Raw genomic sequence first — 14,064 nt, 5'->3', positions numbered from 1 at the left:
CACGCCACCCTCTCCCCACCCCTCGTTCTTTCATCTGACTGATCCCCCTCCCTTGCTGAGCATCTTGGCCTAAACGTTCCCCACCCTCTGCTTCAGCTAGATCGGGTCTCCCTTTCCCCGGGAGCACTCTGGCACAATGGCCTTTCGTCCCTTGATGCCTCTGTTTGTCACTCACTCACTCAATAAGCATGTATTGAGCCCCTGGTGTGTGCCAGGCCCCACCTGTCATCAGGCAGTCAGAGGAGAAGGCTGGAGCTGGTGCATGAAGATCCTTGGAGCATGAGCCAGGAGCCAGCAGGTGTGCTGTGCAATAATCGGGGCTTTTGTGCTAGCATCTTTTTTAAAGATTTATTTATTTTTATTACAAAGTCAGATATACAGAGAGGAGGAGAGACAGAGAGGAAGATCTTCCGTCTGATGATTCACTCCCCAAGTGAGCGCAATGGCCGGTGCTGCGCCGATCCGAAGCTGGGAGCCAGGAACCTCTTCTGGGTCTTCCACGTGGGTGCAGGGTCCCAAGGCTTTGGGCCGTCCTCAACTGCTTTCCCAGGCCACAAGCAAGGAGCTGGATGGGAAGTGGAGCTGCCGGGATTAGAACCGGCGCCCATATGGGATCCTGGCGCGTTCAAGGTGAGGACTTTAGCTGCTAGGCCACGCTGCCGAGCCCGCTAGCATTTTTTTAAGTGGGTTGGGGGGAGAGGCAGGTTTGCACAGGGCTGAGCATGCACACGGGCGGCCACATTCCCTGGGTTCAGATGGCACCTCTGTGTCTCTGTAGCTGTGGGGCCAGACCCATTGTCTTGCCTTGCCAGTCCCTGTTCTGTGAAACAGACAGAACACTCACGACCTTAACCTGCGGGTACCCACCTTTGCCATGGTGGTGCCGACTTAGTGAGGTGACAGGTGTCCTGCAGCACCACCCGCCCCCCTGCCGGCATGGGCCCTAGCACACTCACTACTCCACCTGCAGCCAGTTCTGAACTTGAAGCTTTCTCTTAACTTTTTGTTGCTGAAGGTGGAATCATTTGTTAGAGTTGTGAAAGTGATGCCCAGATTATAAGGAAAGGGACCAGTTTTGCTTCGTTGTTTTTTTCTATCTCTCCTCTCTTTCTCTCTCCTCTCTCTGTAAATCCACCTTTCATATAATTAAATAAATTAGTATTTTCCATCTACTGGGTCACTTTCCAAATGGCCACAACAGTGGAGCTGGGCTGAGTCTAAAGCCAGGAGCCAGGAGCTTCTTCCGGCTGTCTCATGTGGGTACTCAAGCACTTGGGTCGTTTTCAGCTGCTTCCTCAGGAACATTAGCAGGGGGCTGGATTGGGAGTGGAGCAGTCAGGACTGGAACAGGTGCCCATATGAGATGCCAGCATCAAAGGTGTTGGCTTAGCCTACTACAATACAATGCCAATCCAAGGACGGATTTATGAAAGAACTGGTCTATCCGTTGGTGGAGCTTGTCAGATGCGAGGACAGAACCATAGAGTCACGTGGACAACACTGACCGAACGGGCTCAGGTCCTAGAGCTGGAGGTGCAGGGAGGGGCTTTCCTCTGGGAAGGCAGCAGAAGAACTCGGGTCATTTGGGGCTGAGTCCAGAGTGGGGACCACTAGAGTTCTGCCATGGGACCTGGATGCCAAGGGGCCAGAACCCAGACACAGAGGTCCACCTCAGAGCAGGGGTTTATGGTCAGATTCAAACGGGAGTTCAAGTGTAATGTGTGTGTGGCACAGTGGCGTGAAGCCACCACTTGTGACCTTGACACCCCATGTTGGAGTGTGCGTTCAAGTCCTGGCTGTTCTGTTTCACACTCAGCTTCTTGCTAATGAACCAGGGAAGGCAGCAAGTGTTGGTGGCTCAAGCATTGGGGCCCCTGCTTTCAGCCTGGCTCAGCCTTGGCTGTTGCAACCCTTTAGGGAATGAAGCAGCTGGTGGAAACCCTCTCTCTTATCTCGGTCTCTCGCTCTGTCATTTTGCCTTTCAAATAAATACAGTGAATCTTTGTAAAGGAGATTTTTTTTTCTGCTTGAAAGTCAGAGTTACAAAGAGATAAGGAGAGAGAGAGAGAGAGAGAGAGAGAGAGATCTTCCATCTGTTGCTTTATGTTCCAACTGGCCACAGTGGCTGGAGCTGAGCTAGTCCAGAGCCAGGACCCTGGAGCCTCTTTCAGCTCCCACACGTGCAGGAGTCCAAGGACCTGGGCCATGTTTTTGCTTCTTTCCCAGGCTAAAAGCAGGGAGCTGGAGTGGAAATGGAACAGAGACCATACGGGATGCTGGCACAGCAGGAAGAGACTTACTATACTGCAGTACCAGCCCCATGAAATGCAATTTTTTAAAAAAGATTGGGACTCAGTGAGTGGGGTAGAGGGAGGCTCCGAGGGGAGCACAAAGAGGCCACAGGCCACACTGCGTCAATCATAGCTAAGCACCAAGTGTTCACCAGGCAGAGAGAGACAGCGCTGGGGGCGCTAACTCCTGAGCAGCAGTTGGAGTTCTGGGGGATGCCTTCCTGGGACGAGGACTGGTCAGTTCCTCTGGCAGAAGACCATCCTCACTCCCCAGCCACTCACTGGAACAGCTCAGAGATGGGGTGGAGAGGATCACTCCCCAGGAGGGGTCAAAGGGCGTCTTCCCTGCCTGACACCTCTCTTCACAACCACCTGAGGGTTTTAGAGCCTGGGGAGTTTTCAAGAAGGGCCTCAAAAGCACATCCATGCCTCCCACTGGGCCAGCGGGCTCCTTGGTGGCACCTGCAGGGTGGCGAGCACAGGTAGGAATGGAGTCACGTGACCCCTCCCTGTGCCTCAGTCTCCCCTCCTAGGAAACCACGAGGTGGAGCTTAGCTAAGGGCCCCTCTGGCTTCCTCCTGCAGCGCCCGTCCGTCCTCCGCACCACCAGGTGGCGCTGCTGTCGCATCAAAGAGCTTTAATGGGGTGGACAAGACAGGAGCACACTGCTTGCTGGGGAACCCGTTCCCCGAGTCGGCCTGGGTCTCTGCGTGCCTCAGACTGGGGCACACTTCTCAGAACTGTGGGATGGGGTGCAGGCGTGGGGGAGGGACGGGGATGGCATGCTCCCGCCTGGACAGGGCGCACGGCGGCGGCCAGGGGTAGGACGAGGTGTAGACGCTCTGCCTGGGGCCAGCCTTGGGCGCCAGCCAGCTCCCCTTCAGCCGCTCCAAGAGGCCATAGTTGGTGGGCGGGGCTGCAAGGAAAGCAGGGCCTGAGTAAACAGGGATGCTGGGCGTCCTGGGATTTCCAGCGCTGTCAGGGACTCAGGAGGGCTGGGCACCAAAGAGAATCGATGGCCTTGTAGGGGAATGAGTGTTGAGTTGAGCCGGCCAGCAGTGAGTGTGAGGTGAGTCCCATGGTGTGGTGGGTGGTCTGTGGGTGTGGGTGCTGGATAAATGTCCCACCCTAGCAGAGTGGGCTGTGTCAGTGACCCAGGTCGCCTACTCAGGGGCAGCGTCTGGCACGATGATGAAGTCACCACTTGGGATGCCATGGAATCCCATATCAAAGAACCAGTCTTGATTCCTGGCTGCCCCGTCCCCCCATTCGGCTTCCTGCCAATGCGCACCTCAGCAGGAAGACAGGCCCCTCCTTGGTCTCCCTCCATGCTGGTCTTACCCCTTGCCGTTCCCTCCCCTGGCATGCTCTCCCCTGGCTGCCTCACACAACTTCAGCCTCCAGAAAGACCATGCCCCTTCACCCCAAGGGGGCGCCAGTGAGCTGCAGGAGGGTCTCACACATCCCACTCATTGTCCACATCAGCCCCCAGGGAGCAAGCCTTCCAGGAAGATGTCCCTAGGCGCTTCCGCCCCAGAACTGTGCCTGGGAAATAACCAGTCACCATTCCCCCAGCGAGGGTGCAGTGACATTGTCCCTGTCACTCGTGCTGTGGGTAAGGTGTGCAGGCGTGGGCCTCCCTACACAGGAGGAGACAGGTGGCAGCCCTGGGACCGGCAGGCAGAGCGGAGGGGAGGTGGGACCAAGGCTCATGTTCCCAACAAACTGATCCTGCTGCTGTGCTCTGCTGGGACCAGGCGCCCTGAGGACCTATGAGGGTCCCTCTGCAGAGTTGACTTGGAGGCTCAGCCCCAGGGGCCTCAACACCCGTGGCTGACCGAGCCCCGGGGTTCAGGTACCGAGAAGTGGGAAGTCAGCCTTCTCCGGCAGCCACAGTAGCTTCTGGGCGCTCCAGGTACGCAGCGGGGGCAGGCCGGGGTTGTAGTTGTGCCGGTTGTAGTGGTCGTCATAGGTGCTGATGAGGTAGCGGTGCTGGGGCTCCTGGTGGTGGGTGATCAGGTGCTTGTATGGGAGCCCCTGGAAGGACAGACATGTTACTGAGCAAAGCCAGGCGTGTCCCAGCCAGTGCAGGCAGCCCTCTGTGAGAGCCGCCCCTGGCCCCAGCCTAGGCCATGCCTCCCCGTGGCCAGCCTGCAGTGGCCACCAGGATACCCCTCTACATGGGGGGAGAGTCTGAGCTGCCCTGCTGTGCACCTTCATGAAATCCCACCCCAGAAGTGGCTTCAAGCCCACCGCCTTTGGCAAGGCTGGTGGGAAGGTGGTAGCCAGCCTGGCACTGGTGCCTGGTTACTACGCAAGAGCTGACACCACATCTCTCAGGGTCCCCGGTGCCTCTGTCTTGATTGATGACACACCTGTGAAGGCCAGGGCTTGAAAGGGGCAGCCATGCCAGGCAGGACCACACGGGGGAGCACCAGGTCAGCAGGAGGCCGGGGACCCAGGACTTTCCTGAGCTCACCACGGGACGGGATGGGACAGGCAAGGTGGCCTGCGGGAGCAGGTGAGGCCTGGACGCTGTGATCCCTGCTGGCTCTGGCATCTGGCTGCCCAATGCCTGGCCCTGGGAGGAGCTGGGGCAGGGGAGACGCAAGCCTGTTGTGGGCAAGGTGGGTGAAGGCAGCAGCCAGAATGTGTGAGGGCTCTGGAGTTTGTCAGTGGAAGAGGGACACTCAAGCAAGCTGCTCACTGTGTCCATGGGTGTCCTAACCCTGCAATGCCAACGGTTCATGCCCTGCCTGGGGGACCAGCACAGGAGGGAAACAATGGAGAGAGGTTGTCCTTGATTAATGTGGAGAGCAGGTGCCCAAGAAGGGAGAGGAGAGAGGTGGGCTGTGCCAGGAATACAGGGCGACGGGGAGCAGGCGAGAGCACCGATGGTGCCCAGGCTGCCTGGGCCCCAGCGCACAGATGGGCAGAAATGAATGTGCCTGTGTAATGGCCTGGGAGTGTGAGTGTGTTTGTACTCGCCAGGCTGTGGGTTAAACCGTTAGGCAGAGCCGTGAGGGGTCCAGAGGTCAGGAGAGCTGGCGAGGGTCTCACCCTGCAACCTGTTGGAGCACAGAGTATAGATTCTGACTGATTTGTGTGTTAGTGCGCACTAATGGTGGCGGGCAGCTGCTTCGGAACTGCCACATGATCTGAGGCTGCAGGAGTGGCCTGGGGCATCAGCTGGCCCAAGGCTGCCAGCATGCAGCATGGTCTACACACACCAGTGTGGCCCAGGGCTGCCTGCATCGTCCTAATGGTGACAGGCAGCTGCTCTTGAACCTCGACATTGTCTGAGGCTGCTGGTCTGACATCAGCTGGTGCAGGGCTGCCAGCACAGAGCTGAAAATCCACCGCTGTTTCTTACTGCCGTGGGTCCCGGACAGCAGAAGATCAACGGACAACTCCAGCAAGCAAAGGCAACCTGAAGCTGGACTTGCTGAGCTTTGCCCTTTGGGCCCCTTATTGAGACGCGACCCAAGGGGGGACCCCCGCTCGCTCTCTCACCTCAATTCTCCTCTTCCCATACCACCTGGAGATCAGGTCCGGCTGGTGGCCCAGGATGGGGACGTAGTCTTTTCTGTAGAGGCTCGGAGGCGTCGTCTCAGTGGCCCTGGTGAACTGGGGAGACTGGACACTGGAGAAGACCCCTGAGCTGCCCTCAGGTCCCCCGCCCCTTGCTGGGCCGCTGGCAGACCATCAGGGTAAGTGTGGAACAAGCCGCCTGCACCCAGCTGGTCTGCACGCCCCTCCCAGGCCACCAGCCCCCCTGCTGGCTTCTGCCCCCCACCTGCCTCCCTCCTCACCCCCCTCACCTGCGCCCCTTCCCCATTCCCTTCCTCCCTAGGTCTTGCCTCTATTGCTCACGCTCTCTCTTTCACATTAAATTATGTTCCTCATTTGATTCTCTTAAAAGGTAATACAGCAGAATGAGCACAACCTACAGCTTGCCATTCTAGCCACTGCCGGCGTACACGTCAATGGCTTTCCTAACCTTCGCAGGATAGCAAACACTTTGGCCATTCTGCTTGCTCCCACTACCTATGGCTTGGCCTGTTACAGCTGCCTCATAAATGGGAGCACACGGTATCTGCCTGACTGATTTTGCTCAGCGTAATGTCTCAGAGATCCATCCACATTGTCACACTTGGAAAGTCAAATTTACAGAGAAGGAGAGACAGAGAGAAAGATCCTCCCTTGACTGGTTCACTCCCCACATAGCTACAACGGCCAGAGCTGTGCCGTTCTGAAGCCAGGAGCCAGGAGCTTCCTCTGGATCTCACACATGAGAGGATGACCCCAAGGCTTTCCCAGGCCACAAGCAGGGAGCAGAATGGGAAGCGGAGCAGCAGGGAGTGCACCTATGAGATCCCAGTGCTTGCAAGGTGAGCATTTAGCCCTGAGCCATTATGCCAGGCTCATATTTCTATTTACTTACTTACCTATATACTTACTTTAAAAAGTCTTCCATTCACTGTTTCACTCTCCAAGTGGCCACAGCAGCTGGGTCTGGGCCAGGCTGAAGACGAGCCAGGAACCCTATCTGAGTCTCCCATGTGGGTTCCCTGAGCCATCTTCCGACGCCTTTCTACGTGCACTAGCGGGGAGCTGGATCCGATGCAAGAGAGCCGGGGACTCAGACCCGTGCTGTATGTGACGTGGGATGCCGGCAGCACAGGTGCTGTCTTAAGCAACTGCACCACAACACCAGCCCATCGTTTCCACCTTCGTGAATCCCATTTATTAGAGAGTCAGATATACAGAGAGGAGGAAAGAGAGAGGAAGATCTCCCACCTATTGATTCACTCCCCAAGCAGCCACAACGGCCAGAGCTGAGCTGATCCAAAGCCAGGAGCCTCTTCCGAGTCTCCCACATGGGTGCAGGGTCTCAGGGCTTTGGGCCGTCCTCGACTGCTTTCCCAGGTCACAAACAGGGAGCTGGATGGGAAATGGAGCTGCCGGGATTAGAACCAAAGCCCAAATGGGATCCTGGAGCATGCAAGGTGAGGACTTTAACTACTAGTCTACTGTGCTGGGCCCAGCCTGATCCTATTTCTTAAGGTTTCTGGTAAGCTATGTCTTCCGCTGGGACATTTAATCATTTTACATTTAAAGTAATTATGAATAGAGATGAGCTTATTGCGCCATCTTATTATCTGCTTTGTACATGTCTTGCAGCTTTTTGTCCGTTATTCCCTCTCTTCCTGTCTGCCTTGATGCTAAGTTAATGTTTTGTGTAGACAAACATTTTGATTCCATTTTCTGCGTAGTCTATGGACATCTCTTTGTGGTTACTATGAGGATTACAAGAAAGCCTTGAGTTACAGCAATCTGTCAATGGATACCAACAAATCACATACAAAATTCTATGCCTTCATAAATCTGCCTCCCCAACTTTATGTTCTTAATATGAAAAATTACATGTTTACATATAGGGTACATTGACACAGATTTCGAGATTTGTATGTGCGTTTTTTTTAAAAATATGTGGAAAATGAAGAATAAAATCACAAACCAAAACTGTCGTAACAGCAGATCTTACAGCTGTCAGTGTGCTTATCTCTGTCAAGGAACGTGATCTATTTCACGTGGCTTTAATAATTAACATCATTTCATTTCCGCTTGAACAAGTGTAACCTTCCTTGTGGGCAGTTGCACCGGTAATGAGCCCTGCCAGCTTCTGTTTACCTGCAAAGATGTTTTCTCCCCCCCACTTTTAAAGAACAGTAGCATGTAGAATCCTCAGTTGGCTATTTTTCTTCACTGAGCGCTTTAAATATATCATCCCACTGCCTTCTGGGTCCATTGATAATCCTACTGAGGACACCCCAAACCTGACAAGCTGCTCCAAGATTCTTTCCTGGGGGCAGGCCTGTGCTGTGGTACAAGCACATTAAGCCACCACCCTACATCACTGGCATTCCATTAGGAATGCAGGTTTGAGTCCCGGTGGCTCCACTTCCGGTCCAGTTCCCTGCTATGCCCCTGGGAGGGTAGCAGAAGAAGGCACAAGAGGGCCCAGATGGAATCCCTGGTCTGGCCCAGCCCCAGGCCATTGTAGCCATTTGGGGAGCAAAGCAGAAGATGAAAAATCTCTTTCTTTGTCTCTATATATGTGTGTGTGAACAAGTAAAGTAACTATTATTTTTTTAAATATTCTTTTGGGCCCAGCGGCGTGGCCTAGCAGCTAAAGTCTTCACCTTGAACGCACCGGGATCCCACATGAGCGTCGGTTCTAATCCCAGCAGCTCCACTTCCCATCCAGCTCCCTGCTTGTGGCCTGGGAAAGCAGTCAAGGATGGCCCAAAGCCTTGGGACCCTGCACCCGCATGGGAGACCCGGAAGAAGCTCCTGGATCCTGGCTTAGGATCGGCATAGCACCGGCCGTTGCGCTCACTTGGGGAGTGAATCATCGGATGAAAGATCTTTGTCTCTCCTCCTCTCTGTATATCTGACTTTCCAATAAAAAATATTCTGTTGTGTTTATTTTTTTATTTGATTATAATATATGTCAAAGTGGGTCTCTGGCGTTACCCTGCTTGGAGATCATTGAACTTCTTGGATTTGCACATCATTGTATCTGCTCAAGTTTGGGGAATTTTGGACCATTATTTTTCAGATTATCTGCTTGAATTTTCTCTGTTTTTCTTCTTCTGTAATTTCATGAATGCATATATTAATCTTCCCAATAATGCCCTGGAAGTCATTAGGGCTTTGCTCACTCTCTTCATCCTGCCTAGGTTTTCATTCTGCCTCATTCTGCAATTGAACCCCACTATTGAAACTTTCAATTAAGTTAATATAATTTTACCTTTAATATTCCCACATGGCATATTATACTATTATTTTTTTAATGTTTTTTTTTCAATTTAGTTGTTTTTAATGGGAAAGTCAGATTTACAGAGAGAAAGAGAGACAGAAAGAGCTTCCATCCACTGGTTCACTCCACAATTGGCTGCAAAGGCTGGGGCTGAGCCAAATCGAAGCCAAGAGCCAGGAGCATCTTTCAGGTCTTCCACTTGGGTGCAGGGTCCCAAGGCTTTGGGCCATCCTCCACTGCTTTCTCAGGCCACAAGCAGGGAGTTGGATGGGAAGTGGAGCAGCCAGGACACCAACCGGCATCCATATGGGATCCCGACACAAGCAAGGCAAGTATTTAACCACTGAGCCATCATGCTGGGCCCTTTTCAAAATTTCAATCTTTTTTCATATTTTCATTGTCTTTTTGATTTGTTGCAGTTCTTTGCTTGGAATTTTCTCGAGGCACTCTGTGTATATTTAAGTACTTTATTATTTTTTTTTCTTCATGGAAAGTTTCTGATACTCTGTTTCCTTCCTTTGAATGGGCTATGCTTTCCTACATCTTTGTAAGCTTTACAAATTTTTGTAGAAAAATGAGCATTTGAGAAAACAGCAGCTTTCCTGGTTTTTGAAGGTTTAAGGCACTCACAGCCTTTTCTGGGCATATATCCTGCCTGGCCTACGTGTGCCTTTTCTGATTCCCCCATAAACATGACTCTTTAATTTTTTTAGAGCCTCACCCTCTTTGTTCATCCCCCAAGAAGACATGAAGATGTCTGGATGTCTCTGAAAGATTTGAAGTGGCTCAGTTTTGCTGGCCCAGTTTCAAGCACAAAGGATACATTTGCCGTTCTTTCATTTTGGAATAACTCAGAATGCCAGCTCTGTTCTAAGGAGCAAAATTGATCGATTGAGTAAGGAAATGTAATTTGAATTGCACAACTCTTGCTTGTGCCAGGGCAGGGGAAGGAAACATAAAGGCACATCGGCAGACAATTTGCTTCATTTTGAAAGTAAGCATCAGGGACCAGCGCAATAGAGTAGCGGCTAAAGTCTTCACCATGAACACACCGGGATCTCATATGGGCACAGGTTCTAATCCCGGCAGCCCTGCTTCCCTGCCTGTGGCCTGGGAAAGCAATCGAGGACAGCCCAAAGCTTTGGGACCCTGCACACATGTGGCAGACCCAGAGGAAGCTCCTGGCTTCTGGCTTCAGATTGGCTTAGCTCCAGCCATTGCAGCCACTTGGGGAGTTAACCATTGGATGGAAGATCTTCCTCTCTGTCTCTCCTCCTTTCTGTATATCTGCCTTTCCAATAAAAATAAATAAATCTTTAAAAAAAAAAAAAGCAAGTAAGCATCAAAATACACAAGCAGGCAAGATTGCCTAACAGGTGCCAAAGAGCATCCTCAGACATCAATGAAAACAGTGTCGAACCTGGCTCAGTGGGTACCACACTCTGGGAAGGATTAAACCAGGGAGAGTAGGTGTGCATCAATCAACTCAAGTTGCAAAGGAATGGGGGACTAAGAAGATCCAACTGCCAAGGCACACTTTCCTGAAAGCCAGTCTGACTTAACATTCCTTAACAGGGATCTTTTTTTTTTTTTTAATTATTTTTTATTGATTACATTGCATTATGTGACACTGTCTCATAGGCTCTGGGAGTCCCCCAACCCCTCCCCATGTAACAGGGATCTTGATGATTGCTTTTATGTAGCCGCCTCCGACCCCCTAATGCAAAGCACAAGGACCTCAGTGCCCTGTTCTCGGGAAGCAGCCATCTGTTGCCCTTGACTTAAAAGCAATAATGGACTTGACTCTGCCTCTGCCTGTCGGCCTCCTCTGAGTCCTCTGCCCAGCCCCTCTGCCTCCTTACCTTCTTCCTCTCTTCCACCCAGTTTCCGGTGAGCACTCTGGTTGAATACTTGGCTTCAATCTGCCAGCTTGGAGTAGAGAATGACTGTGGACTTACTGCCATCCAGAACATGCTGAGGCTCTGTCCCAGGTGTCATTGACTATTGACCCAGCGTGCAGTTTCCGGGAACGGCAGACGTTAGGAGTAGCTGAGTCACAGATGCCTTGTCTTGCTGCTCAGCTGCTTTCCCGCGTGAGCAGTGGATGACACCTGCTGGCTTCAGGGGATCCACAGGCCCTGAGAGTCCACTTTCAGCCCGAGACAGCGGAGCCAGGATCTTGGATTCTCTACTGTTGACTGTCTCCATGGTGACAGACTCTGGGAATAAACACTCTAGGTGGCAGCGTGGTGGATTCTGCAGGAGTAAAGTCAAAGCCACCACCACAGGAGTGGTCACAGAAGGACTTGAGTTCTGCGCTGTCGCCCAGGAAGGATGCTGTCCCTGCTGACGTTTCACAGTGAAGTGAGTTCAGCATTACTGTGTAGCAAGCTCTGATCAGATGTGCCAGGCCCAGGCTAAGACATACATTTGCAATCTCTCTCAGTCATCACAGCACTGGAGCAGGTACCATTACTGTACCCGTCTTACAGAGGAAGATACTGCAGTAGAGATTAAATAGGTGCCAAAATAACACGGTTACCAGCTAAGAGAACTGGAATTTAAGCCCACTCTGATTCAGCCCTAAACCATGGGCTCCCAATACTGCCACTCTGCCACTTGGCCTAAGGGACTGTCAGAAGAATTGTGACTTAATAAAGCAAACGAGGACTTACTTGTTTGCTTGAAGGGCAGAGTTATAGAGAAAGATCTGCTGGTTCACTCCACAGATGTACTACAAAGGCCCAGGGTGGGGTGAGGCCAAAGTCAGGAGCCTAGAACTCCGGACAAGTCTCCTACATGGGTGGCAGGGGCCCAGGCACTCGGGCCACCTTCTGCTGCCTTCCCAGTGCTTCAGCAGAGGGCTGTATCTGACCAGCACTCACATGGGCTGCCAGTGTTGCAGGCAGCAGCTTAATCAGCTAAACCACCATGCTGACCCAGGTTGTTTTCTGTTTGTACCAATGTAATTTAGCTCAGTCAGTTTTTATCTCCAGCACAACCATTTCACGCCCTGTGTTTTGCGTGCTGAGCTGGGGTTGCCATGCATTAGTGACCACAGCGGGGACCCATCCACACAGGGCTCAGTTTACTGGAACCAGTTCATTAGTTTGCTTGTCTGTTAGATTAAAAAGCAAAACAAAACCAAGAACCATCTAGATATCCATTATCAGAGGGCCCTGGTGCAGCCATATAAATAAATACTCTGCCACTGTTAAACATGGCTGCCATGCCACCTCCGCCAGCACGTGACCACATGACAGAAGCAGAACCCTGTGCATTCACTGTCTCTGCTGGGGCAGACAAGAGCTGGTGTTTGTGGGCAGCTCAGAGAACATACAAATAAAAAAATTTAAAAAACAGGAACCTTTTCATGTTAGCTTAAAACCAACTTGGGGCAGGAAAAGACCAGGCAGCTGTGCCATAGAGTAAATCTTTGCTGGGCGTGACTATGGTCTGCGCATGACAGGGACCAAGAAGATGGGACAGGCTCCAGGCAAAGTGCAGGGACTCTGTCCTGTGTCAGTCTACTTCATTATTATTATTATTATTATTATTATTATTATTATTATTATTGTAGATGATATTTACATAGTCGATCAGGGTGGGAAGGATCTAGGGTTAGGGAGTAGTGGGTGTGATCACTGTTTCCAAACTGTCTATTTCTTTTTCCCATTTCTGAGGGGAGAGGGGAGATAAGGGGATAGTCTATCCTGAGCCTTGCACCATCCCAGTACCCGAGGATGGGGAAAGGCCACCCAGCATCAACCCAGGGTCACAATGTGGCACATGCTGCAAAGGTTCTACCCAGGCAGATGCGATAGTTCCAAAATGTTGTCAATCTCACTGATCAATAGATGAGGAATCCCTTCCAATGTCTATTGGCTGACTTAGTTGACCTTAAGAGTCTCCATTCACCCAGATATTTGCTGTCATCATTTGGCTGGGGGTAATTGTCCATATGTTCTGTTCTCCATTCTCTGCTTTGGTTCCAGATGTCCTCTGCAGGCCCCATATGGGCTTATGGATCCAACACTCACTTCACAGGTGAAGGGCCCCTCTGTCCCTGGGGTTCACAGACCTGACACCCATCACTCCCAGTCTGGTGTGGCTCATCCCTCCTTGGTGCTTCAGCCTAATTCGAGCCAGCCTGCCCCCAGTTCCAGTTTGTGCTGCTTGGTACTGCAGCCTATCCTTGCCCAGTCAGCCCTCAGTCCCGCTCCAGTATGAACTGGCTGGTGTTGCAGCCCCACTCAGCTCCTCCTGCATCCCATCCTGGTTCTCAGATCAGCCAGTGGATGTTATGAACTGGCCTAGCCTGTCCACCATCTGACCTGATCCATATGTATGCTGGCGGGTACTGTAACCTGGTCTGCTTTGAGGTGCTCCTTGCCTTGGTTCTTGCACTCACCCGCAGGGACTACAACCTGACAAAGGACTTCACTAAGCTCTCTCTGGGATCTTGTGCATACTGTTGAGTCCTTGGCCCAGGTAGACTTTGTCCACATCTTGTTCTGGAAGAAACAATGTCCTTGCCCAATCAGCCCATACCCTTTTTGGTTCTTACTGTTGGGTATTGCAGCCCAGCCACACCTGGTTCATACCCAGACCGCTCTCACACAGTTCATCAGGAGCTGAGGCCTAGCCCGGCCTGTTCTACACCCACTCTGACTCTCACAAGTACCAGTGGGTATTGGAGTCTAGCCCAGTCTGACCCTCCCCAGACCCAGTCCACACCTGTGCCAAGCGTGATTGCAGCCACGTTCAGCCCAGCACAATGCACCAATTCTGGCTTTCGCATTCAAGTGTAAGAATTCCAGTCCAGCCAGAGTATCCCTTTAGCTCCCCAACCAGGTCTATTCCCAGCCTTAGTTCTTGCACGTGCCAGTGGAGATTGCTGTTCCACACACTCCCCTGCAGATTCTACCTCCAGAACTGATTCACTCA

The 14,064-nt window shown here is 52.1% G+C and overlaps 1 protein-coding gene across 2 annotated transcripts; it reads right to left on the bottom strand.

Moving 5' to 3' along the window:
- Positions 1 to 3,025: 3,025 nt before the first annotated feature.
- On the bottom strand, positions 3,026 to 11,090 carry CUNH1orf158 (chromosome unknown C1orf158 homolog). Of its 2 annotated transcripts, XM_040987669.1 has the most exons (4): positions 10,980 to 11,090; positions 5,805 to 5,918; positions 4,151 to 4,328; positions 3,026 to 3,207 (listed from the first exon to the last, which is right to left on the bottom strand). In XM_040987669.1, exons 1-4 carry the CDS (start codon positions 11,088 to 11,090, stop codon positions 3,026 to 3,028), a joined length of 585 nt encoding a protein of 194 aa, XP_040843603.1. The 2 variants fall into 2 exon arrangements, with proteins under 2 accessions (XP_040843603.1, XP_040843604.1); XM_040987670.1 differs by lacking the exon at positions 5,805 to 5,918.
- Positions 11,091 to 14,064: the final 2,974 nt, after the last annotated feature.

This window comes from Ochotona curzoniae, unplaced genomic scaffold, assembly GCF_017591425.1.
Source record: "Ochotona curzoniae isolate NIBS_2020 unplaced genomic scaffold, NIBS_Ocur_1.0 contig_4792, whole genome shotgun sequence".
NCBI classification, from domain to species: domain Eukaryota; kingdom Metazoa; phylum Chordata; class Mammalia; order Lagomorpha; family Ochotonidae; genus Ochotona; species Ochotona curzoniae.
Note: the sequence above shows the minus strand (reverse complement) of the source record. Positions and strands in the feature narration are given on the sequence as shown.